At 39.3% G+C, this 25,712-nt stretch overlaps 2 protein-coding genes across 2 annotated transcripts; both read right to left on the bottom strand.

The window, feature by feature from the left end:
* Positions 1-14,056: 14,056 nt before the first annotated feature.
* Positions 14,057-17,121, bottom strand: LOC102222887 (keratin, type I cytoskeletal 18-like). Its single transcript, XM_005806217.2, has 7 exons — positions 16,631-17,121; positions 15,805-15,887; positions 15,567-15,723; positions 15,214-15,378; positions 14,971-15,096; positions 14,538-14,761; positions 14,057-14,215 (listed from the first exon to the last, which is right to left on the bottom strand). Exons 1-7 carry the CDS (start codon positions 17,033-17,035, stop codon positions 14,092-14,094), a joined length of 1,284 nt encoding a protein of 427 aa, XP_005806274.1. The 5' UTR covers positions 17,036-17,121; the 3' UTR covers positions 14,057-14,091.
* A 796-nt stretch (positions 17,122-17,917) lies between these two features.
* LOC102218888 (keratin, type I cytoskeletal 18-like) lies at positions 17,918-24,404 on the bottom strand. Its single transcript, XM_005806201.3, has 7 exons — positions 23,846-24,404; positions 21,643-21,725; positions 21,089-21,245; positions 19,189-19,353; positions 18,972-19,097; positions 18,573-18,793; positions 17,918-18,486 (listed from the first exon to the last, which is right to left on the bottom strand). Exons 1-7 carry the CDS (start codon positions 24,290-24,292, stop codon positions 18,369-18,371), a joined length of 1,317 nt encoding a protein of 438 aa, XP_005806258.1. The 5' UTR covers positions 24,293-24,404; the 3' UTR covers positions 17,918-18,368.
* Between the last annotated feature and the right edge of the window lie 1,308 nt (positions 24,405-25,712).

Raw genomic sequence — 25,712 nt, 5'->3', positions numbered from 1 at the left:
AAAAGAAGTCTTTCAAAACCTTGGGAACAATGTTTGGTTTATCAAATGGAAGCTACCAGTTAGCTAAGAGTAGCTAGCTTCATTAGCAAACAGTACTTGACCATTTAGAGGCAAAATATTCAGGCTGCTCAAAAAGGAATAGACACTGGAACTACAAACAGCCAAAGGTTATATTATTATTATTTGTATATAGTTTTTTTCCCCAGCTGCTTCATTTTCTTTATTTCTTAACACATATCAGTTACATGTCAGGTTTGCACTTCATCAAAAGATTTTGGTGTGACAGAGGACCACAGTCTGTTACTGCAAATCAAGAAAGTAGTTAAAATGTCAGCTGAGAAATATTTTGTGCTAGTAGGGAACTAATTTACAGATGATCACCATCACACTGTGACAGAGTTGGACTTCACTCTCTCCTCTTATAAGGAAGTTTTCTGCTGTACGCTAAATTGAACACAGCAGCAAGATTATCTGAAGTGAAGGCAAAACATCCAGGGGTCATTTTCTGTTTGTTGACCTGACCCAGAATGCCTTTAAAATGAGATCACTGCGGGAGTCTCTCTCTCATCGACTCAGTCGCTTCAGTGTCCGGAGGCCCAGATCTGGCCCAAAAGTCCACAGGAACCATTTTTGTTTGCTTTTTGGCCGACTTACATAAGAATACAGCGTCTTGGCCAAACTTGACAGCTAGACGCTTTAAAGCTGTGATCGGGCTGGCCACTCTCATTTCAATTTCCCAGCTTCACACAATCTTTTGAAGTTTATAAAAGGGTTTATTTGCAGTGTATAATTAGAAAGGGTTCAATAAGACAGGAAGACCTCCACCTGGTGTTGAGCTAAGTTTCTTAACTTCTAGAAAGTTTCTCTTCAATAACTATAGCTGTCTTGTCATGGTGATTTCGAGGGCTATAAATGTTTGACAGAATGACTTGCTGTATTTTCTGCTCCCACAAACCTTCTTTAACCCACTCCCTTGTATCAGGTGGGCTGGTTAATCATTACAAAATCCAAAGGTCCGCAATCTACTCATTTTCCGACTTTCACAGGCCACACTAATTCCTGTACAGTGGCTCTCAAAAGTCTACAGTACCTAGTTAAAATGTCAGGGATTTGTAAATATGAATTAAATTGGGATATTTTTTCTAGATTTAATGTGACAATTCAACATAAAAACAAAGAAGGGAAATAAAAGGTGGAATGATTTTTTTGCATGCTTTCAGGAACCTTTTGATTTCATTTCAGGATTTAGTCTGTTTCGGTCTGGCAGCATCCCACATCTTAACTTTATCCTTTTTGCTCACACTACTTTGTAGAAGAAGAAAACATGTGTGTAAAACACAACACGTCTTTGCCAGAAACTCTCTGTTTCTTCAGAGCTGCTGTTACTTGGCAGCCTTACCGATCATTCTCTGGCTCTCATTTTCAAACACTTTTTTGAAACGTCCAGTTTTTGACTTTCCACTGATGTCCCAAATTTTCTCTAATTATTAATTACTATCTTCATTATGTCAGGGTGTATATATTTTGCTGTGGAACCTTTTTAATGTCCTTCTTATGACTGGTACCTTTGTATGTTGAGATTGCAAAATTCTAACATTTCATGACTATCCAACAGAGTATTGGAACTCTATCATCTAACTACAGTGAATTCAAGGAGTCTGGTCGCTAGTGAAGACTTTGAAAAGATCAGTTTTTCAGTTAAATCAGGATATATGCGAGATTAATATATAGACCTTGTATTTTTAACAGGCATGTGTGCACTTTTTAGAGACACTGTACATTCAGTTTTACCTGTAGTAATTTCTCTTCCTCTTCCCTCATTTGTCAGCCTTCTTTCCAACCATGAGGACCTTTAGCTGCATTTTGCAACCGACCGACCCGATGCGGGGTGAAAGATAAAGCCTGGTTTCCCAGCAGCAGAGAGCACTGAAAATCCTTTTTTGGTCATATCACAGCAAACTGAGGCTCAATAAGCAAACCACGAGGAAGAACTACGTGGACTCAGTACTGAAAACCGTTTGGCATCCAGTAGCAGTCTGAGAGGGATTGTTTGAAAGATAAAGATCAAGGAAAGAGTTTATACCCCTATGATTAAATATCGATTTATGTAACGGGGGATTTCACTTTCCTGAAGCATGACATCAACAATTTCATATGTTTTCCCTCGTATTGCGTAATGTCTGTGGCCAGCAGATATACCCAGAGTTTCTGCAGTGTTTCAGTGTTGCTGTGCAGACACCAGGGGGAGAGATGTGTTCATATCTTGAATCAATAAATAGCTACAGGAACCAACTTTTTTTTAAAGCTCTCTGTCATCATCTCTTTACAAAAGTGTCGCCCAGTAGCATTTGTTGAAATCCAGGAGCACATCCTGTAGCGCTTAAGAGAAGAAAAGAACAAGCTGACTTCCTTCCTGTCTGTAAATGTGCTCTAAAAGTAGCTCCCTTGGGTACAACACTTCCACCTTACAGGATGTGGTAAAGAATAGGGAACAGGACAACACTTCTTTTGGTATATAAAATATTTGCACCTAAAATTACTCAGTTCCAACAGAAAACTAGGCTTTATTGGTCAAATCTTCAATCTAGCATCTTTACTCAATAAACAGCTCATCATTCAAACCCTGCATGAGAAGAATCTTTAGTACTTAGAAGAGCTTTTTTTGGCAGTCACGACTTGCTGCATAAATGACTGACATCTTCACCTGAAACAAGTCTGAACATCGAGACACCATTGGAATCATCGTCCAGTTTAAGGGTCCCATAATGTCTAAGCCTGAACTTCCTCATCTTGCCCACTGCAGGTTTCCAGTGCCAGGGCAAACAGAGCAGCCATATAGCATCACTGAGTCACCACCTTACTGTGACTGTAGGCCTGGTATTTTTTCCAGCGACTGCTTCATCATTTTACCTCTTCCCTAACTCTAATCCATGTTGATACTTCTGATTCAGAGGCCTCTAAAGTATCAGTTTTGATTCATCATGGCTCAGACAAGACCACCAAAACCTCTTTGATTTACATATTTATGAACAAATTGAAGCCGATTGTCATTGAAACAGAGTCCTGGCTCCCTGCTGGAGGGCAAAAAACAGCTTGCTGACGATGACTACCGTTGGTTTTAGCTGTCAAGTTATCGACATAAATAGCTAACGCTTAAATGTATGTGTGAAATGTGACAAATAAGATGCAGTACTTTGCTTCTGTCAACACTATGACAACTAGATAAGATTCACAGGTTAGTGAAATATTTTAGTAAAAAAATATATGATGGAAGTAGGCCAGTTACGCTATCTTGACTTTGACAACCGTAACATAGGTGTGCTGTGCAATTCGGTGTGTTTCAGTTCAGTTAAACAAAAAAAGGCGACCTACACACCAACTCTGACAGATCATCGGTAGAGCAGGTAGTTTAACTACACGGCTATGAATAGAAAGTAAAGGAGTCATCTTTTTGCCATCTAACATTTTACACATGTGCAAAATTTCTATATATAAACAATAACATGCAACATGTCTATAGGCCTTTTGCTTTCAGTTGAGGGTTACTGGCCTCCTACCGTTTCACTAACAGGTCAGCTGTTTCCAGCTTCCTCTGAGCATGTAGCTATTGTTCCTCAACTGTAAACTTTTGAACAGCTGCCGTTCCAGCAGTATCTCTTGGAACATTCAGGGCTTTTGCTATCTTCCACCTTGTTGCACAACTTTTTGGAAAATTCGCTTGATATTTTGTAGCTTGCGGTTATATGTCACAGTCTCGTGTCCAGATATTTTAGGTGTTTTTGTCCCTAAGAATTTAGAGACTGCTGTAGTTCCTGCAGATAGGATTTAATGTTGAAGAAATATTATGTTTTAACTATTAAGCTTCTGTGTGATTTGTTTCTTGCAAATGCCTGAAAATTGAGAATTTTGCTACTAAATCTAATTTGCAATGAGGGTTGCAGGTGCAGCTGTGGTTTGGTCAAGGGGCTGCAACCCCTTGTAGCTTTTCAGAAACCATAAAGGAAATGTTTTTGATTATGGACACAAGAACAAAATGGTTATTTTAGGAGTTTTAAAATAACTTCTTATGCAAAATCTACATATGATATCTACAATGAAGTAACTAGCTTCAAACTATGCTGCCTATCTTTCTCTGTTTTATATGTTTATAGAAAAATAGAGAAATACATTTTTGTTTCATTTTGTTAACTTTTATAATAAAACATTTTATTGATTACATATTTATAAATGTCATTTTGTGACTCAGTGAGTTTTATTATGTAGCAGCAGTAGCAAAAGTGGCTCTTTGAACAGAGAAGGTTGCTGTGACCCCTGAGTCAGGTTGAAACCAAGACCACAGATTGAATAAGAAAGCCCTTATGTCTGTGCTCTCTGGAGATTTTCTTGATTAGAAGCATCCAGGTATTTAAATAACTGAGCAGAGAATTAAAAAGATGAGAGTTGGGAATCTTTCCTGCATGACGGGTGTGAACAGAACTGTGACGGTTTTGTCCCAGCCTGTTAGGGTTGAGATTATGACTTAACATCAGATACTGTTAGCACTGTCGGTGAGCTTTCATACATCCCAAAAACACCTTTTATTGTGACATGTTCCTCTGAAAGACAACTTTTCAAGGAAGAGAAGTCAGATGTTCTGCAGGCAATTCTTGCTTTTTCTTACTTTTCTAGCACATTTCAATAATAAGATATAGTTATAGTTTACGGATGTACCTAAAATATCTTGTTGAAATAGTTTTTTTTTCAAAAATTCTCGCTTTGCATTTCAATATAATGTTTAGGTTGCTGGATGTAGTCACACTGGAGTAAATGCCCACATGACCATCGATGCTAAAGACTGAAGAGAGCCGATATGAGAGAGTGGAGGGAGGGAAATGTAGATTTGGATTTGACAATATTAACCAATCACATCAGTATTGCATGTATTTTTTATTTTTTAAATATACATTGGTTAAAAACTGTAGAGCTCAACTACATGGGCTTTTTGTTTCATGCATTTACTGCTTTCTCACTAATAATTATTCGGATCACAAAAACAAATTAAACTCTTTTATTCAGTGTTACTGCTGCTGTTTTTAACGTACTATCTGACAGCTTCTTTTACATTGTTACCAGGGAAAAGAAGGCAGGCTGAGAGAATCTCCATGCTATTGTGAATGAAATGCAAATTTACTGGTAAAATCACAATGAGGTTTTATTATTGAGAAGATTTACTGCTTGTTTTCTCCGAGCGTCTTTATCCTGGTCCCTAAGAGAGAGTATAAGTAATGATGTCTCTCAAGCCCTTGGTTACCTTATTTTTATCTGAAAATAAACATGCAAAGGAAAAGAGAATAAACTATGAAAGGAAGGTGGACAGTTTTGTGCCAAGTCTGAGGACTTTTCACTGGGAGCAACAACAACCAGTGAGTTGTTGGAAAAGGAGGCTTTTAGTTTTGCTCCGAATAACAGAAAAGATCAGAAATTGCTGACATAAATACAGGGTGTGCTTGTAATACCTCGGAACAGGGTGCTCTTATAGTTAAGCCAGTTGAACTACCATACATGTTTTTAAACTGTGGGAAAAAGCCAGAAAAACTGGGGAGGTCTTATTACACATCTATGAACATCATTAACACAGAAGCACAAAGAAGACATAGAAAGTCTGGAACTAGAGATTGAGACTAGTAGACAGTCACAATTTTTACAGTCTTTGTCAGAAAAAAACACCGACAGAAAAAACCTGTTCTTGCCATGAATGTTCTTGCAGAATGGAGGCTCTCACTCATGGTCCATTCATGTTAGAACCACCACTGGTTACAAATTTTACCCTAAAGATACAAGGTTGTGGTTCATTTCAAATTTGAGCTCCACACAATTTGTTTGTGGTGAACATGGATAACGTTTAAGTTTTGGCTGTGATTACAAACACTTTTTATGATTAAAAACAGTGTTTATAGAAAAACAAAAATGGGCTGGTTATTGTGGGACATGAACCAGTTTTTTTTTATCTCCTTTCACAGACTTTTAAGAGAGATCTGTCATATTCTGTTTACATGGAATCGCAATGCATGAAAGAATTACCATACGAGACACCACTAAATATTAACCAGAGATTTATTTTCTGTCGTAAATCAGACTGGTTCACATCTAACCTCTAGAGATAAATTCTCTCTGGCTCCTCGTTCTCACTCTATACCTCAATCACATGGACTTGGGTTTCACATTGGGAAACCAGCCAAAGCTTTGTCAGGATTATGTTACACAGACCTTTTCACACGAGAGCAAAGAACTGGAGATTAAATGATGTGAATTTCCTGGCTTGTGCCTCTGAACTGTGTGAATATGATTGCGTGTCTCTCCTGCTGGGAGTTGGTGTTAGGACAGTTTCAGTGGAACCATTAGAGCTCTGTTAAACACATATCCTCCTTTTCCTGTGATGGAATTCCTCTCAACAAAAATAAAATTCCCAAGCAATCCCTATAATTAGAGGTCCCCTCCTCTCTAATAGCAGCCAACAGTAAGTGGATTATGGATTTGGAAAAGATAATTAATAGGGAAGCAAAATCCATACTGAATGTACTTTGAGACAAATGCTTTTATATGTTAAATGTGTTCTTATTTCTTCAAAATATGGATTTGTTTTATTATGAGCATAAAAACCGTCTTGCCATTTTACTAAAATGGTCACCAGAACACCTTTTCACACAATTATCAAAAATGTATAAACCACTATACAATTAACTGGGGAACAAAGTACATTTTGTGGCAGTTTTTTTTTCTTAGAAAAGGCAAAAGTGTGTAATAGAAGACTGTAATTGGCTATAAATCCAAAATAACCTCTCAGACTTGATAGGTTTGCTCATCATCATATATTCTTGACTGTTAGATCTTATACTATAATGATGGATAATAAAGTCCCAACTACTATGTTTGTTTACCTTAGTCAACTATATATTCAACATTTTTATTACCCCAGAAGGGGCAGATATGAGTGCATTACTCCTTTCTGTTCTGACATGACAGAAGCTCTGCACCTTTAGGTAATCTCTACTTAATACTGGACTCTTTTGTACTTAAGCCTTTAATTGTTACTACTGACCCTTTGCAAATGCACCACTTGAACACTTTGAGGCGCCATGATGATAGTATTGAATGGAGTGACTGATTGTTTTCCCAAGTTGTTTTTGCCAGTGTAGCCATGACGTCCACTTGTTGAGGTCAAGCTAATTTACCTGTGGAAGTAGCCCTTCTAGTGGGGACTCAGACAGCGGCATTTACAAAAGTTGGAATTAGCTAGCTAAGTAAACACCTCATATCTTCTCCCTCCTGATGTTTTTGTTGAGTTGACCAAATTCCTGACTTTGCCTGAATTTATGCCACATATCACAATGTCATAAACAATTTTTCCCCTTACACCAGAGAAGACAAAAGTATTTTTCGTACATGCTAGGCTTCATGGTGGTGGGTCATCTTCTCCATGGTTACTAATGATTAGACCTTCACCATAATATTAGATTTGATTGCATCTTAGTGAGCTTACTAACTGAAGTATATGATGTTAATCTTTTCATATTGTAGTGTTCACTGTGTAACCAAATACACCGAGGGCTGCCAGTCCTTAGGATTGATGGCTGCTTTCCATCATTGTGGTCTTTCTTCATCAAAGGGTTTGCAATAAAATGACAAGTTGGGTTTGCATCCTTGTCTGTTTGTGCACCCTGTGATCATTTTTACAGTGAAATCAACTAAATGACAGACATATTATCCTACCAACTGTCTGTTTTATGACAAGCTTTACAGGAGTTAACGTGCGCACAGTATATGTTGATGTCTGTCATGGTGGAGAGGGCTGTTTTCTTAACAGCGTGACGTCGCAGTCAAACGGCCTATAGAAGGTTTTAGGAAAATAGCTTTTGTTATTAGACAGTTGTTAAATAAAGAGGCCCTGAAGGGCCATTGTAAGGACCCAAGTTTTATTTCTGACCAAACTTATCTAGTTTCATCCCAGAAGAAAACCTACAAAAGACTAGGAGGGAGGTTTCTCTTCCAGTGGGAGAACCACCCTAAATGTCCAATCAGAGAATACAATGAGGACAAATGGCCTCCACACGTTTTTTAATTTTTAAAAGAAATTTAAAACCATGTACCTATTTACAATTACGCATTGCTTTGTGTTGGCCTGCTTTATAAAATCCCAGTAAAATACAATGAATTTTGTGGGTTTAACATAAAAAAGTAAGAAAGTTCAAGAGGGCTGAATGCTTTTGCAAAGCACTGCTGATTAGAGGTCTTAAAATTACATTTTGCTGTATCTGAAGTAATTGTAAAATGTGTTTTTTTTAATGATAGGCAGTGTACTCCGTCAATCTGATTTTAGACATGTGAAAACATAGAATGGTCGCTTTTAAACTAAAGGCTTTGTTCAGATGGCAAGGAAAGATTTGCTCTGTAGCTTTTTTGCGTTTCACATGGTTTTCATTCATCAAGGGTTACTTTATTCTTATAATATAATAAGATATAATAAATGCACTTGTAAAAGATTTCTTGTCAGAACTTTATAGTTTGTTGTGAAAACCATTCGAAGGAGCGCATGTAGTTTAATATGTTTCAGCCAAGAATAGAGCTGCTGTGTCTCACTTGCACTTTCAATCATTTACCCTCTGCTCTGGAATGTGAGCGGTTTACTCATTTAAGGAATGTCAAGGTTATTGAAACTGCTCGGATAACAAGATTAAGGCCTCTGAAAGGAGAAACAATGGACTCTGGATGCCTTTAACCTGATGAACTCTGCTGCGGAGGCTCTTTCTGCAGGAGCTGGTCTAGGCGGGATGAAAGCGCAGCAGAGAGAGCCTCGCTGCTGTATTTTTAGTACAGCATAGGCGGCAATCATCGTACTCCTTTGGGCGTGCGGCGCGCAGCTCTCTGGTCACCAAGTTCTTTTGGTTAGTTTCCACAGAAACCAGACGAATGAGTCAACTCAACAAGTTCAGCCAATGAAGCCTTTCAGTTTGGGAAGTGAGCCCTGGATTTCCAGCTTGCTCCCCACACAGCAGCTCTGGAAAAATGGAGAAGTAGAGTGTGGGGGATGGAGCAAACAGTGGCTGCATGATGGATGTGTTCCCAGCTCTGGTCTTACTTAATCTCCTTTCTGCTCCTCCTTCTTCACCTCTTCTGCTCTCTGTTCTCCCACCAGTTTTTTCGCCTCTTTTCATATGTCCCTCACCTTCTCACCTTTTCTCCTCCCCTGCCTGTTATCTTCTTGCCCCCCTGGTCCTTTTCCCCCTTTGTAGTCATTTCCCGTCTACAGCATCAAACACACTGGCAGATCAACAGAAGGGAAAACATGTTTCTTCTCAGATGTCATTTCCAGTTAATTTTATTGAGCCATCACTGCTTGACAGTCTCATTTTATTGGATGAATCACTGTTTTAGTAAAACATTTACTCATCACTGTTTGGATTTTGATTTCAGGGTTTGATTAGGGCCACTTCCTGTGTCCTGTCTGTTCAACGTATTTCTAGCATTTTGTGTTTTTTTCTGGCAGCTAATCTTCAGCAGCTTTCACCTTTTGACCTTTTCTTGTTTCTCTCAATCTCCCTACACACATGCAGAGCTGTGAAAGAGTAATTGCCACCATCTAGACTGACTTAGACTTGGTTTGATTCAGGTCAGAGTTCATATTTTAACAATAAGAAAGAGACCAGGAATCCATTGGAGAGTTCCCCTGGCTAGTCTGACTCCAGTTTGACAGGAAACATCTTTCACTTCTTCAGAAAATATTTGTTTTCCTCTGAAAAAAAAGTGGAACTTTTTTAAGAATGTGCATTTTGGTAAATTAACAACATAGCAATTGTCAAACATGGTGGTGATGGTATGATGGTCTGGGATTGTCCCAAGCAGGATAATGATCTAAAGAAGACCAGTATGTGGCCAACACACTTCGTTCAGTTCGTCTGTTGCCATTGCTACAACTACAAACAGACTACAATTCTAAAAACAGCACAGAAAACTTACATCATTCTTCACAACTTCTCCTTCTGTCTGTGTCAGACTCCTCCAGTAGCTTGCCATCGTCAATGTGTTGCATGACCATCTATTAAGTTAACAGGTTGCATCGTATGACACTAAAGCAAAAACAGTAGAAATGTGTAAGATGGCAAATGCTTTCCCCAGCGCTGTGCAGTGCCTCCTTTCTATAACCCATTATTTCCTTGTTTTGGCCTCACTGGGAGGAGGCTTAGTGAACTGGGAGCACTGGATGACTGACCTGACTGGTCACACCCTCCAGATGTGTGGGGCAGAGGGAATCACACATGACGTTTTCTTGTGTGTGAAAGTGGGAGATGATTCATTGTTTGTACGTGATGAACTGTTTTATTGCGAAAAGGAAGAGGGATTTAAAACTGTTGTTTTTTCCTTCTTCTTTTTTATCGCAGGACCCTGACCTGCTAAGATTGACTCGCGTGTGACTCGGAGAAAGTTCTGATTTCTCAAACAGTTTACATTAACTCTTGACTTGTGTCGATAACAACCACCAGGCTGTTCTAGTTAACATTAATTAAAAGGTTTCTGTGAATGACGGCTTATGAAAGCTGCAGTCTGGCTGATGCAATTCAGCTGCAACAAAGGTATGTGGAGTTCATCTGTGTTTAACCTCATTTTTAGTGTGTGTGTTTGCACCATTTATCGGTGTCGACACTCTTAAAGATTGTCAGTTTAAATCAGTTTGAAAACATTTTTCTCTGTGTGGGAGAGCTGTGGGGAGGATTTATCTCAGAGCAACGTCACCTCATTCCTGAACCAGTTACATATTTACTGTTATTGTTACTTGAAGAATAGCTTTAGTGTGCCTGTACACAATGATATGCGCTGGCACTGACAGGTGCTGCAATGCAAAAGTTTGTGCATGGTCTTGCAACAGTAATCCCTCTTTTGAATAATTTTCCCACTTCTGCATATTAAAAACTTTTAACATCTTTTATTGACATTTCATGTGACAGGTCATTGGAAAATTCACTTTTGTGAACTATATACCACATTATAATGTTATTCCCTCATAAAAAAACATACCTGAAATGTTGCGTTGTTTCCTTCATGCACATTTGAGGAATCCTTGAATTTCCCATGGCAACCGTTTGAGGTTGCCTTAATGCTCACTCCTGCAATGCACTAGCAGCAGCAGCAATTAGTAAATGCCTTGTGACACTGCTGAGTCTGCTGAGCTCATCATGCAAACTACTTCTCAGTTCTTTTTGGATTAAAAATGTCTTCATTGAGGAGTGAAGAGCATCATGGAGAAGCATTGCTGTTGCTGAGGGTTGGAAAGGTTATGAAGTTTTTAGAGAGACAGACGCCAATTTGAAGGCAGTTCAAATCTGTCAGTTATGATGCAAAGTCATGTTTGATATATACAGCATTTTCATAACAACTGAAGGTAACAGTTACTTGATTGTGCTAAAAACTGCAGAATGGCAAGAGGTACGGCCTTGTCTACCAGACATATGTTTTTTGACATTGGGAAGAAACAAGAGTACCCAGAGAAAACTACAGAAGCACCAAGCTGCAAAACACTTCCTAACTAGATTAATGAAGGGTTTAAAGTAAGTAGGAAGTAAGAAAAGTCAATAGCTTCTTTATGAAGCCACTTTCAACCCAGGATGCAAACAAGTCATTCATGTATTGTTACGTGTTTTGTAGGAATCAAATAGTTTTACTCCAACCTCAAACATCCATTAAACAAAAGGTCCTTAAAGTGGTGTTTGAACTATGTAGATCCTGAGATGCACACAAAAAAGTTGGGGAATTATTTCAGTCAAATCTCAAAAATGGTTCCTGGGGTTGGAAAAAATGCAATGCTTCCCTTTGGGATAGAATTAGTAAAAGCATGGACCTTTATGTAGTTATCAGTGATTTAATTCACTGCGGAGAAAAAACGTGCATGGAATCATAATGACCCTTTTTTTCCTTGGATCGAGTTTAAGACGTAAAGGGAGTAACTGCCTGAAGCAAACCCACCCACTCTGCAGAGTAGAAAGGGAAAAGCTCCCTTTGAGGCCCACTGAGGGTACCAGGCTTACCATACAGAACTGTACTTTGTTTTTCTCTTCCTGCCCCTATAAACCCTTCATCTTTCCTTTTGCATCAACAGCATCTTATTGGGAGACCATAATATAAAGCATATGGATTCATGTGATAACAGAACCCACTAAAAGTCATTTAGATAATCAGAAAAGACAGCTTTATGATCATTCCCATAATGGCATTTGGTGGAGCTGCTTCAAAGACTCCCTATAGCATACAGCCACAAATACTTTATGCAACAGCTGCTGGAACTGGAAAAGTTAGTGATTAGCAGAAGACTAAGTGCAGTAGTTTGTAAGTATAGTCATCATCTTCTTTCCAAACATGTCCCTAACCAATAAATTGTCCCCTTTTCTCTATATCTGCATGAACAGCTCAGGCTCACGCCCAGTGTTATTTATGCCTTGATTCAGCTGAGGCTCAAAAGGGGTTATTTGTTTTGGACGGTTCACAGGAGTTTAGACTGATATAAACTCAAATAAACAGAAAGCGACAGACAAGACCTCACTGACCGCCACCAGCATGGCATGGGAGTAAAGGCTGCTGGCCGATAATCGGACAAGGCGTAGTACCGGAGGTCAGAGGGAATTTCTCAGAAGTAGAAAGAATTTCCTGAAGTCAGTGTCGACTTAGTTGTGTAGAAGGAAAAGGAAGGGCACCAAAACCAATTAGTGTGTATGGAGAGGACATTTCTTCTTGCATCCTCATTCTTGTTTCTTAGTTTGTGTTGATTTCAGTGATTAAAGTATTCAGTTCATGTGAAATTTTTAATAAATGAAGATACTTTCCCCACTCACCCAACTTAACTTCTACCTTTGGGAAACAGCACAGACAAATAATGAATAAATCTTGAATAGTCAAAGGTGTTTGGATTCAGGTGTTTTTCAGATTCACTCTACATTGAACTGCAGCAACCACTAAAAACATTCTGTGTTAAGTTTTCAGTGATAATTGATATTATATATGCATGTTGTTTGTTGCTATGGTTTCTTGGTTTAGTTTTTTTCTCTTTCTGCAGACTTTGAGTGTTGACTTGTAATTTCTTCAATCTTCTTTCTCTTCTCTTCTCTCCTTTTCCTGTAAACGTTCCCCCCCGGACTTTTTTTCTGAGTCCATTATATTTTAAATAAACTCAAAACAATTTTTAACTTCTGGACAGCAGACATAAAAAAAGTTAAAATATCCTACATATGGAAGAAGTTCACTGTAGACATATTTCTATGATGGCCCAACATTAGAAATAATAGGTATGAAAACTGAACCCACACTTCTGAAGGTTCTGGACATCCATAAGAAAACCACATCAACCATTACATACTCATTATTTGCACTCCTGCCAGGCAGACGTAATTATGGGAAACTTTCCAATATCCAGTGTCATCCTGCACCATCTCTCAGCAACTGGCATCAGTGTTCCAGTACAAAAGAATGGCATGTGGAGTTAATGCAAATCCAATACAGTTGCACTTGTTGATAGGTTACATGTCTGTAATCGCGATGTCTGCTTGTACTGAATGCCAGACGCTTTATTAACTGCCTGAGAACACAGACATGTATGCTCTAGATACGCCCACTCCTTTCAAATCAATCATTTACACAGCTCTCGCTGGTCTGCATAGCCAAATTACATTCCAGACAAAACATTCTAAGGGTTTATGTTATTTTTAATGTATGTGTAATGAGGGAGTGAACGCTTTTACATGTAGTTCTTAAAAAGGTATTTCATATAATAGAGAATGGAAGTGTTCACGTCATACAGATAAAGGGGAAAGACCATTGAAACCTTTTCTATTATTCATCACAATTTTTTCTAATAATTGTATTGACACTAATTATTTTTCTTTCTTTATTTTTGTTACCAAACAAACCCTGTCTGAACTTTAAGCTTTTTTTAACACAAAAACATTGTCCTGCTTTTTGATGATAGACCAGCCCAAAGTAGCGCAAAGTGCTTCTACAACTCATCAAAAGCACCAAAAAGAAGTCACACACATGATTTGCAATTTTTACTTTCAGGTTTTATTCTGGTTATTACAAGGTTTGTTCGCTGGATTTAACATCCTGGCTTTGTGACACCACTTTCCCATCCACCAGAGTCTGAGTGAGTGTCACCACTTTAGTCTGCACCGTCTTTTGCTCAAGAGCGTCCTCCAGTCTGTTAGATTGAAAAAGAGGAGAAGAAATACAGTTAGTCATAGTTTACAGTTAAATATGATGTTTTGGTACTTTAAGGTAAAGGCAGCCTTGTTAAAATCCAGCATCTGAAATGTTGCATTGACACAGATGAATCCCTTTTACTTTCCCTATCAATGATACTCCATCAGTCTTTGCATAAGCTTATTTAAATTAGATATGCAAAATCATGTCTGGGCTGAACAACTGCTTGTTTTGTGTGGTTATTCACTCAATCCTTTCATCACCTGAACCTGCATCACCTGCACTTTTGCATCTTGCCCATTGTGTCTCTTCATACTCACTGTAAGTCAGCGCCTCCATCCAGCAGCCTCCTGTACTCCATGATCTCAGCCTCCAGCTTCACCTTGATGTTCAGCAAGTTTTCGTACTCTCGTGAGTTTTGCTGAATGTCGATGCGGATCTTAGCTAGCTCTTCCTGCAGCCTCAGGATGATCGCATTGTACTTCTCCACCTCCATGTTATACCGTATCTCGATGTCACGCAGGGTGGCCTCCAAGGAGGCTTTCTGTCAGAAAACGACATTTTTCAGCTTAGATAAGAAGAACATTACATGTTAAGGTTTGGTTGGCGCTGTGTAATAGTTAGCTATGTAACATTTTTACAGTCAGTAGTTTGTCACTATTATTTCTAAATTCTCTTATGTGAATAGTATTATGTGAAATCCCATCCCAGGATGGCATTATAAGAGTGAGGATTCCATAAAGTGATTGTTACCAAACTGAGCGCGGATTGAAGTTCAATGTCCAAGGCTTGTTGTCTCCTCCTAGTTTCGCTCATCGTTGTCGTGGCCTCCTTCAGAGCTGTCGAGCTCTCAGTCACCTGGACCTGCACCTCTGTGATCTAAATACAAAATAATATATGTAGTTTCTACAAGTAATACTTCAAAAATGCATACCGTAATTCAGTAATTCAAAATCTACCCTCAATTTATAGCTTCTGAGCTGAATTGTGTTGTACCTGAGAATTATGCCATGCTTTGAGTTCTTCCTGGTTCTTGAGTGCTATCCTCTCATACTTCTCTCTCATTTCCTCCATTATTCTGGCCAGGTCGTGGCCTTTAGGAGCATCAACATCCACACGGACGCCAGCATGCGCAATCTGGGCACGCAGCTCAGTGACATCCTGTTGGGGAGGAAATAGTCAGGGAGTGATTTCCTGAAAGGTTAGACGGGTCATCCCATGCAAAGAAGTTAAGAAACAAGCGTTTTGGCAAGAATGTTGGTTCTTTTGCACCTGAGTAATGGTGAATTGGATCGATGAAATTCTCCTTGAACAGTTGTTCTCTTCTCAATACTCATAAAAGCACTTACTTCCTCATGGTTCTTCTTCAAGGTGATCAGCTCTGCTTTTAGAGACTCAATGTCTCCTTCGAGGTGCAAACGTGCAACATTAGTGTCATCCAGAAGCTTCCTGAGTCTGGCTACGTCAGCCTCCACAGTCTGCCTCATGGACAGCTCATACTCCATCCTGTGAATGCATCCCTTACTTCAGACAGGTTTGTGATGCCAGGAATAAACTTTCATTTTGAAACCATCATTAAATACTCACTTGACTCTGAAGTCATCTGACGCCAGTCGTGCATTGTCAACTGCAATTGCAAGATGGGCGTTGCCTTTGACCATGTCAAAGATCTGAAAGGTTTCAAGAAAATAAAATTATTTTATTTGTAATGGAACGTTTCTTTTCCAAAGATTTTTATGTATTTTCAGTTTTCAAGTAACTTCCATCACAAAATGTAGCTGAATTGGGTCGAGTCAACAGCTGACCTTTAATAGGCAATAAACTTTTGTTGCCGCAAGTTTTATCAACTGATTGTGGTTGTAAATGTTTACATATCAGTGCAGATAACCAGAGCCTTTGTCATGTAGAAGGTGTAAAGTAGCTTAGCCATAATTGACTATTGCCTAAGCCTGAAAAGACATTCACAAGGTTTCACACGAAGTACAACTAAAAAGACATTTTGATGCGTTATCTTGCCATATAAACTAACTCCAGTTCTTAAACTAAAGCACTGAAGCTCTTAAAGCTCAGTCTGGATGACTGACATAGGTCTTGTGATTTACTGGAAAACTGCCTTGGATGCAACTCCCCTCTTGGCTGTCGACTATAGGAGCTAGGTACCACCAAACTGAATAACAGTTACCAAAAATATGTAGATGAATGGACAGAGTGTTTTGTTACTTTTGGTATTTTGTGCTATGACATGAGTAATTTATCTGATAGGGGCCCTTGAAGTGCCTTCTTCCAATCAGAACAATGACCTACTGAGTAAACCTTATAAAACACCCATGTACAGGGGTTTTAAGAAAGGGCTAAAATGTTACATAAAAGTGTGAGCTGTCCATCCGTTATCATGATAAAGGTTTTTGCTCACCTTGCCTTTCAGCTCCGTGATGGTGGTGTAGTATTTGCTATAGTCCCGTCCTTCCAAGGGCCCTCTCTTCTCAACGACCTGCCTGATCTTGATCTCCAGACTTTTGTTGGCCTTCTCTAGATTCCTAACCGTCTCCAGGTAGTTGGCAAGACGGTCATTCAGATGCTGCATGGCAATCTTTTCATTTCCAATTGCCAAGGTTCCAGAGCCTGACTCAGAGGATTGGTAGTCATACCCCCCACCAAAGCCGCTGCCAACCCGAGTGGAATATGAAGCAGTGGAGATCCTGGTTCCATGACCCCCAGCGCCTCCGCTCACGCTGTAAGCATACCCTGTTGCCGGTCTGCCAGAGGCACTGGAGTACCCAAGGGTTTGGGAGGACTGGCGTCTATACAGAGACTCCATGGCTGAGAGAAGTTTGCTGATCAATCAAAGGCAAAATTGACACAAGTTGGAACAGACAAGCTGGAAGCTGAGAGTGAAGAACAAAGAAGGCGTTTGGGGGTCTTATATATATCACCGAATACCAGTACTCCTCCCTGCCACTCCTCTTCTATCTTTATTACATTTGTACCTTTTTTAGACTTTGCCCCTTTCAGGCAATATATCTATAAAAGACTAAATGTGTGCTGACTTTTCATGGAAACTGGGAGATAACAGGAAGTGAGTCTCGCATGTCAAAATTAATGGCGCAAATAAAGTTCAGGGTACCAAATGTGTGTATTTTCAACATCTGAAAGACATAAATTGCTCTCGTTTGGGGAACAGCTTATAAATTCATCAGTTGCTTTAGGAATTTTTTTTTCTTTTTTTCCATCTGTAAGAAACTATGGCTTGAAACAAAATGCCCTATTCATTTGGGAGAGAACAGATCAAAGCTAACATGATTTGCACTAATAGAACCTTTTTATTCAAAATGAAAGTGGAAGAGTTTATTCTGGCAGAGATGTGTTACTAACAGACCAAGAAAAACAACGCCTGACGGCTCAAAGGGCATATCGTTACCCAAACGTCTGTTCTCTACTTTGGAGGCTTAAAAGCTCTTAAAAGTTAACCTTCCTGCAATTGTTTGATTTTTATTTTTGAAGTATGAATCTCCACAGTATAGGTTTTATGGAAAGTAAATGCAGAGATCACCAGTGAACAAAGTGAAGGATATGATGCTTATCATACAGGAACTCCAGGAGGCCCATTTTTTATTACTTTCACTGTTTGCTTACAATTGTAATGCCAAGCAAAAGACCCTTTGATGATAATCTGGAAGAAATAACACAGTTTGACATTCAGATTTTTTTCTAAAGAACTTTATTGAAATGTTTAATCATCACAGAGCAGCAGACAGACCAAATTGGGAAAAAGGAAAACCAAAGGCAAAAAGATGTATTTTGAAATGGTTTTTAATTGGACCCTTTTCAATTTTAAATTTCTCTCAATTTGTTAGATTCTTGATAGATTGACAAAATCTACCAATTGCAAACTATTGTAAACATCTATAGGACAGCAAACAATAACATAAATAAACCAAGATTAAATAAATAACTGATGATTTTGTTTTCCTCTCATCCAATTTCCATCAGCCTCTGCAACAACTGGTTGGCCTGGGAGTGAAGCTTAACAAAGAGCTCAGATCTTATGAGTATCTCTTGCATATAAAGTTTGATACATTTATAAAAACGAATACTTTGCTAATTGTTTTCTTGTTTTAGTGTTTCTTGGGTCTTTCAATCACATGCTATGATTAAAGGTTCTTCGTTTCTGTGCTGGAGGAGACCACTTTCCCATCCACCAGGGTCTGTGTGACGGTCATTACTTTGGTCTTGGTCATTGTTTTCTGCTCTTCTAAGGCATCCTGAAGCCTACAGGAAAACATCAAATTTCTGTTAGTCTCTACAAATTTGATGAAGTAGGGTTTTTAGATGGTTTGTGCAAAAATTGTACTCACTTGAAGTCTCCACCGTCCAGCAGTCGCCTGTATGTTGCAATCTCGGCCTCCAGCTTCATTTTTGTGTTCAGCAGGGCCTCGTAATCCTGTGACTGCAGCTGGATCTGGTTCCTCAGCTGCGTGAGCTCCGCCTCCAGGCCCAGGAGAACAGCATTAAGGGACTCTATCTCCATGTTGTAGCGCAACTCTGTGTCCCTCAGCGTACCCTCCAGAGAGCCTTTCTGTAAGGACAATGAAGGGTTTTTAAGGGTTTACACAGTGATCATCAGAGTGTAAAGCTTGTGTCAACAACGTAACGGCGAGCAACATGAAGAGAGTGTGCTGACTTGGACATTGTTGTGAGGGAGGATAAGCTTGTGTTGAGGTAAATGAAGTATGTGCTGACTGCTAGCTTCTTACCAGGCTCTTCTGTGACTCCAGTTCAATCTCCAGGGTTTGTATCTGTCTGCGCAAGTCGTTTATCTCTGTCTGGGCGCCCTTGAGGGCCTCTGTGTTCTGTGTCACCTGTGTCTGAACTTCTACAATCTGAAATTAAAAGATGTGGTAATCACTTGATCATTGATAAAAGGAGAAAAGCTTTCTTGAGTGAAGACAGCTTTTTAAAAAAGTCATTTACCTGAGATTCATGCCACACTTTGAGATCCTCCTGGTTCTTCTTTGCCATCTTTTCGTACTTAGCCCTAATTTCTGCCATGATCTGGGCCAGATCTTGACCCTTTGGAGCATCGACATCTACGTGAACACCAGACTGGGCTATTTGGTTACGAAGCTCCATGACTTCCTAAAAGAAACACAAAAATGGACACAAGTATTATTAGTAAACCCTAGGACTGTAATAATGAGCTCAGCTCACAAACCAATACTTGATGTGAATAGGACAAGATTCTAGCTATATTTCATCTTTATACTTTTACAAACAATATAAGGCCTAATTCAGGGGACAGTGGCACAGATGGTAGGAATTTGTCGTCTAACCAGTGATTAATGGTTCAAACCCCCACTCTGTCCTTGTTGTCATTGTGTCCTTGGCGAAGACAGTTCGCCCACTTTGCCTGCTGGTGGTGGTCAAAGGGCCCTGCGGTTGTATGGTAAGTTATAAGGTGGCTACAATATAGCTTACCATATCAGTGTGTGAATGGGTGAATGACTGAATGTAGTGTGAAGCAGAGTCCTCTGATTTGATAAAGTGCTACACAAGTACAGGCCATTTGCCATAGTTTATGCCTTCCTGTTTGCTCAACTGTCCACCAAGCAATAGATCCTATATGTAATTTACCTGCTCTGTAGGCTCAATTAGATTTTTCAGCCCAGATATTTGTGAATAGGTTAATATATTAAAGGTTTTATGAATCTCCAGTGGTGTTTTAGAGAATGTGAAAGATTCTGTTCATTGTAGACTTTTTCAGTTCAAATCTGAGGAGATTTTAGGGGATTGAATGAAGTCCAGACTCAAAAAAAGCCCCTCAAAAAACATTGAAGTTGCACTCTTTGTTGTCAGTATGAGGTACACAGGCGGGATTTTAGTGGCAAATAGCCCATAGCCAATTCATTGTCACAATACAAATGCTAATACCAAGAACTTCCAAAGACCTACCGCCTGCTAAGATGGTTCTTAAAGTGAAGGGCTTCGTTCAAGGCTAATGTCAACAGGTTTTTATTGTTCAACTCAAGACAACTCAAGTACTGCTTCCTCTCTTACTACAAAATTAGAGTTCTGCAGTAGAAATCCAGGATCTCCAGCTTAAAGCGTACATCTTTACATTCAGGGCACGTAGAAATGGCTTAAACGTAGTAAGAAAAAAATTATGTACCTACAGCAACGTGAGGGCATTGCACCACACAGACATCACTTGAATAATAAATATCCAGGCATTTATTTCTTAGATCTAATAGTTTTATTTTTTGCTTGGTTTATTTTTTATCTCTGTTTTTGATCTTGTTTGACTTCTCAAAAATGCACAAACAAATCAATGTTTAACAAACACAATGGATGACTGGTGAACCATGACCTGTCTGTGACTCCAGGCCTCCTCTAAGCCATAATCATATGCTATGGCCAGATAAACATACAGGAGTCATATCTAAATCTTTGTCTGGGTACGTAAATAGTTAGTTTAATACTTTCCTCAGTAAACAAATGGCTGTGTTTTGGCTTCTCTGCTCGAATCCCAATCATTTTAATTCTGCGGTGCTGTTTCCAAGTATGGACTGTAAGGAATTTTATGATGAGGCTTCCCACAGAATTCACACACAGATATTTTAGATGTCTTAGCAGATTTAAACGTGGAGTTTTCTCACGCCTGTTTTTAAGAACGCCCTGCAGCTGACCACACGGCATCTTTGTGTGCTTTAGGTAAATGTCTACAGCAGGAGTTATTAAGATGAGCTTGTGTGCAAATATTTATCCAGATACCTCAAGGGTGTGAACCTTTGCTCAAGTGTTTTCAGGAGTATTTCTTGAAGTATATTTGTGCAGTGCAGTAGCATAGCTGGAATAGCGTTGGCTTTAAACTCACATTTTCATGGTTCTTTTTGAGGTGGATGAGCTCTTCTTTCAGGGTTTCGATCTCACTCTCCAGGTTCATGCGGCTCAGGTTGGTGTCATCGATGAGTTTCCTCAGACCGACGATGTCGGCCTCCACAGACTGACGAATGGCCAGCTCAGACTCGTATCTGAACAATACACAACCACAAACAGCATATAACAGATACTAAACTATCATCAGGAATATCTTGTGTTATGGAATTACATGTCATGTAGTCAAGGATCAAATCTTTTGTGTTTGTTTCTTTAGGACTGAATGTACACAACATTTAGAGGTCACCATTCAATTCTGCTGCCACTGGCCAGCTGTGTTTGCTTATGTCTATGACACAACTGCAGCGTCTCCACCGCTTATGATGCAAGGGTGCTGATTTATGACTACGAGACAAATGACTGCCTCCTTAGATCATGACAGGATTTATTCATTGCACTACCCAGACCCATTCTGTAGTAAAACAGGGTGTGTGCCCACAGATGTCTGCCTTTGTGTTTTACAATATTGGCGGCATAGCAGGCGGGTCTTACTTTACTCTGAAGTCATCGGCTGCCAGACGAGCATTGTCGATGTTGAGAACCAGTCGGGCATTGTCGGTGGTGGCATCAAAAATCTGGAAAATGTTAACAAAACAAATCTTAATACGTCTTAGAATTGAAGAAATAAACTACACCAAAAAAAAAAAAAAATACTCAAAAAAACAGATACCACTTAGCACAATAATCTGATTTGTAGGTAGTTTTTCATGTTGCATATGTTAATTTGAAACTAGCTAAGCTAAGCCAAGCTAAAGACTGATTAAAGTTAAAAAGTATTACACCTACTCGGAGCTAACCTAAAGGAGATTTACAACTAATTTAGTCAAAATTGCTCTATAAAGGGCTTTAACTAACATTGGTAGGAAGAAGCTAAGCTAGCTTGTTTTCGTACTATTAAGCAAACCTCGGCTAACTAGCTGGCAGTAGCAGCACTCAAGTAGCTAAATATAACACACATTTTTAAATGGTCCTGCAATATCTCTTTGATAAATGCTTTTGAAAATAGTATTAGAACCTTAAAGTATTCTGACTAAAAGCTAAGCTTAGAAGGTAATGTAAAAAACTAAAGTTTTACTGGTTGTGTACATTTATGCCAAGCCAGGATCGATATTTACTGGTAGCAGCAACATAAGTTGCTAAATATAAAACATGACACACATTTTTACAATTGTACTGGTTTAGCTCTTTGAGAAATATTGAAAACTTAAAAATATATTCTGACACAACAAACAAAACATCAACTTTAAACTAAAGGATCATAAAATTTGCTTATTTCATGAACCTATAAAAGGATTAGAGAGAAAATGTCACTGCCTGTTGGTGCATTCAGGGACAGTGAGAGTGAACCACTTTTAAAACCAGGTGGTTTGCTTTAGCAGTCACGGTAAGGTTGATAAGGCTGGCATGAACAGCAGGTAGGCAGCCAGGTGACAAAGTCCATGAGCCAATAAAAAACTGCCAGGCAGCTCTTCTGCTCCAGAGAGCAGGATCTATCCTGTTAACATTTGCATGACCCAGGTGGTGATTTGGTGGTTGTGTGTGTGCGTGCGTGCGTGGGTGTGTGTGCTTGTCCAGTCTTGTGGTTGTGTGTGTATGTGGGTTTCTCCATGGATAGTTGACTTAGTGTGTTGATCTGTTTTAGCTTTGCTGTGACAGTCACTGTTTTCTCAGATAAAACTGAGGTGGAAGGGCACTAACTGAGCAATTATCTGTTTTAAGCAAGACAAAAAATAGCCAACCCTTACCCCCCAATGTTTGTTTATATGAACTTTGCTCCCTTTGTATTTGTAAAACAAACCCAGTTTAATAAAGTATTCCCTGTTATGTAATTTGAAAGATAAACCCCTTTATATAATTTTTTGCTTCAGATTTTAAAAAATAAATTCCACTTCTGTTGACCTTGATGCTTCTGAACTGCTACTCAAAGGGTTAGAACAAAAGTACTTTTTGGGTTTTCCAATACTGAAGGAACCTAGCCAACACAAATGGAATGGTTTCATTAGATAAAAAAAACTCCTTTGACTCATTCTAACTCATTCTGACCTCTTTTTATAGAATATGAAGTAAACATCTGTAAACCAACTACTTCTAGCTTATTACTCATTTGAGTGGCAGACTTATTAGTAAGGTATTAGGCTGACATACAGAAGATACAGAGATTGTCATCTCTTGACATTCCCTTTTCTGTGTGATCTGCCTTTTCTGCTATTGTTCAGCTAGATCCAATGAAAGAAAATCATAGTTGAAACTGTAATGAATGGGCCTGGAAGTTGACTTTTAAAGTTGGACTTTTTCCACTTTTGTTATGCTTTGGTTTCCTGTCTGTGCGATCGCTGACTCTGTTACATTCCTCCTCCATACTGTTTCCGGTGGAGACTTTGGGCCCCTCTGGCATGCAGCGTAGGAATTTATTAAAACAGAAAATGCCTTGACGCATGTACGAGTTGCATTTTAATAAGAAACCAGAGCTGTTCATTAGTTTTATCACATTTGTAATGTTAGATATTGCAATGTTTACTGTACTCTTTAGTCTGGATTGATTTCTTTTGAGGTCAACAGATCCCAAATCTTTCATTTCCCCATTGTGGTTCTCCTTTTTCACTCTAGCGGTCCATCACATATTTTCTTTTCAACACTTCTTAATAAACACATTCCCATGTCTGCCCATTTCATCCCCCCACCCTTCCCTCCTTACCTTCTTCCTCAGGTCATCAATGATGGGCTGGTATTTGCTGTAGTCTCTGAAGTCAGGTCCGCTCTTCTCCAGGGCCTCTTTGATCTTTATCTCCAGCTTGTGGTTGGCCTTCTCCAGGTTCCTCACCGTCTCCAGGTAGCTCGCCAGTCGGTCATTCAGGTTCTGCATGGCGAACTTCTCATTGCCCATGATGTCTGCGCTGTTCCCGCTCACCTGGACGCTGCTGGAGAACCCCCCGGCCCCGGCGCCGCCTCCCATCCCGGCTCCCATCCCGGTTCCCAGGGAGCTTCTGTAGCTGGAGGACACGCTGATGCGGGAGCCGCCAGCACCGCCGTGGATGGACTGGGCCTTGTAGACAGGAGCCGAAGTGCGGGTGATGGACATGGCAGGGGCCCTGCTGCTGGTAGAGGAGCGCATGGAGTATGCAGTTTGCCTGGTAGTTTGCATGGTTGCTCTAGAGTGTTGAGACTCAGTGAGACAGACTGTGAGTCAAAGAGAGAGAGAGAGGCTGAGGGGACAGAAATTGGAGCTCACAGACAAGCGGCAGGAGGAGAGGGGGAAGCCTTTTAGAATATATAAGCGCGTGGACTAACAGGTCCGCCCCTCAGTCCACCCCTTAATGTCTCCTCCCTGTTTTCCATACAGAGGTACTCAAAACCACATCATTGCACTCGTCTACTCTCCTGAGGGATGTGAAGGAAAGTTTTGTAGAAAATAATTGACAATAATAGTTGGACATTTAGTGTAAAAAAAAAACAAAAAAAAAACTCAAGGCTTGTTTTAATTTCTTATTTAATCACCACTTCATTATTGATTTAGAAAGAATTTTTACATGATTGATTCTTTCTCATAATGGCATGCATTGTCCCAGTTACAGATGTGAATATTGAAAACACTAATTAAGAAAGAATGTTACAACCAAGTTAACATGAATGGTAATTTGTTGGATGATGCTATAGATGAGTGTAAAATCAAGTTCATACTTCTACACTGCAAAAGCACAAACTCATGCAAAGTATTTTGGGTCTAGTGCAAATACCTTAATACACTTCAAATAAGACACAAAACTAACTCACAGGTAACTTTTCAGTAAGATGTGAGTTTATTTTAAGTCAATAATTCCTTAGTATTGATGAAAAATTACTAGTTACATTGGGATAATATTTTACTTATAACATTGGAAAAATATCTTGTTATAAGTGAAATAATCTAATACTTTTTCTGTTTACATAATTTAGTTTATTTTTGTATGAAACTACTTCCAATAAGGTCAAACTCAAACCAGTGACATATTCAATCTGGTCCAAATATACTGGAATTACAAAAACTCACTTTAAATTCAAAAAGGTGTTGCTTAACTTGCTAACTGACAACAACCATGTTGGTGTTATTACAGTGTAATGTCACACACCCTCCACCCTGATTTTAGCTAATTTCAGGGAATTTTACTCACCTAATGTCATCACCCCATGCGATGGACTGGATGAGGTCATGTCACTCATGGTGAGTGACTATTTCAACTGAAACAAGCAATTACGCTACATGTCATCAACTGGTTTATACTTATCTCTCACTGCGGCATCTTAAACTGTCTGAAGAATTGCACCATGTCTGACAAATAAATCCAACAGAAACTCTAATGTGTGTTTGAAGCATAGTTTTGTTCCTGATGTTATGTGCAACACTGTTTGTTGTCTGTCTCGCAGAGCCGGATGTCTGTCCGATTGCCCACCACCCCTTCCCATAAAGGATACGGTCAAACAAAGGAACAATTCCACAGACTGTTAGTAGATACCTGAGAACAATGACTTTCTGCAGCAGTAAACATATTTCAGGGGCCCTCCTGCTGCTTTTTAACACAAGCACA

The sequence above is a fragment of the Xiphophorus maculatus genome, chromosome 1 (genome assembly GCF_002775205.1).
Source record: "Xiphophorus maculatus strain JP 163 A chromosome 1, X_maculatus-5.0-male, whole genome shotgun sequence".
NCBI lineage: Eukaryota > Metazoa > Chordata > Actinopteri > Cyprinodontiformes > Poeciliidae > Xiphophorus > Xiphophorus maculatus.
The sequence above is the reverse complement of the archived record's forward strand: the minus strand, read 5'-3'. Positions and strand labels throughout refer to the sequence as shown.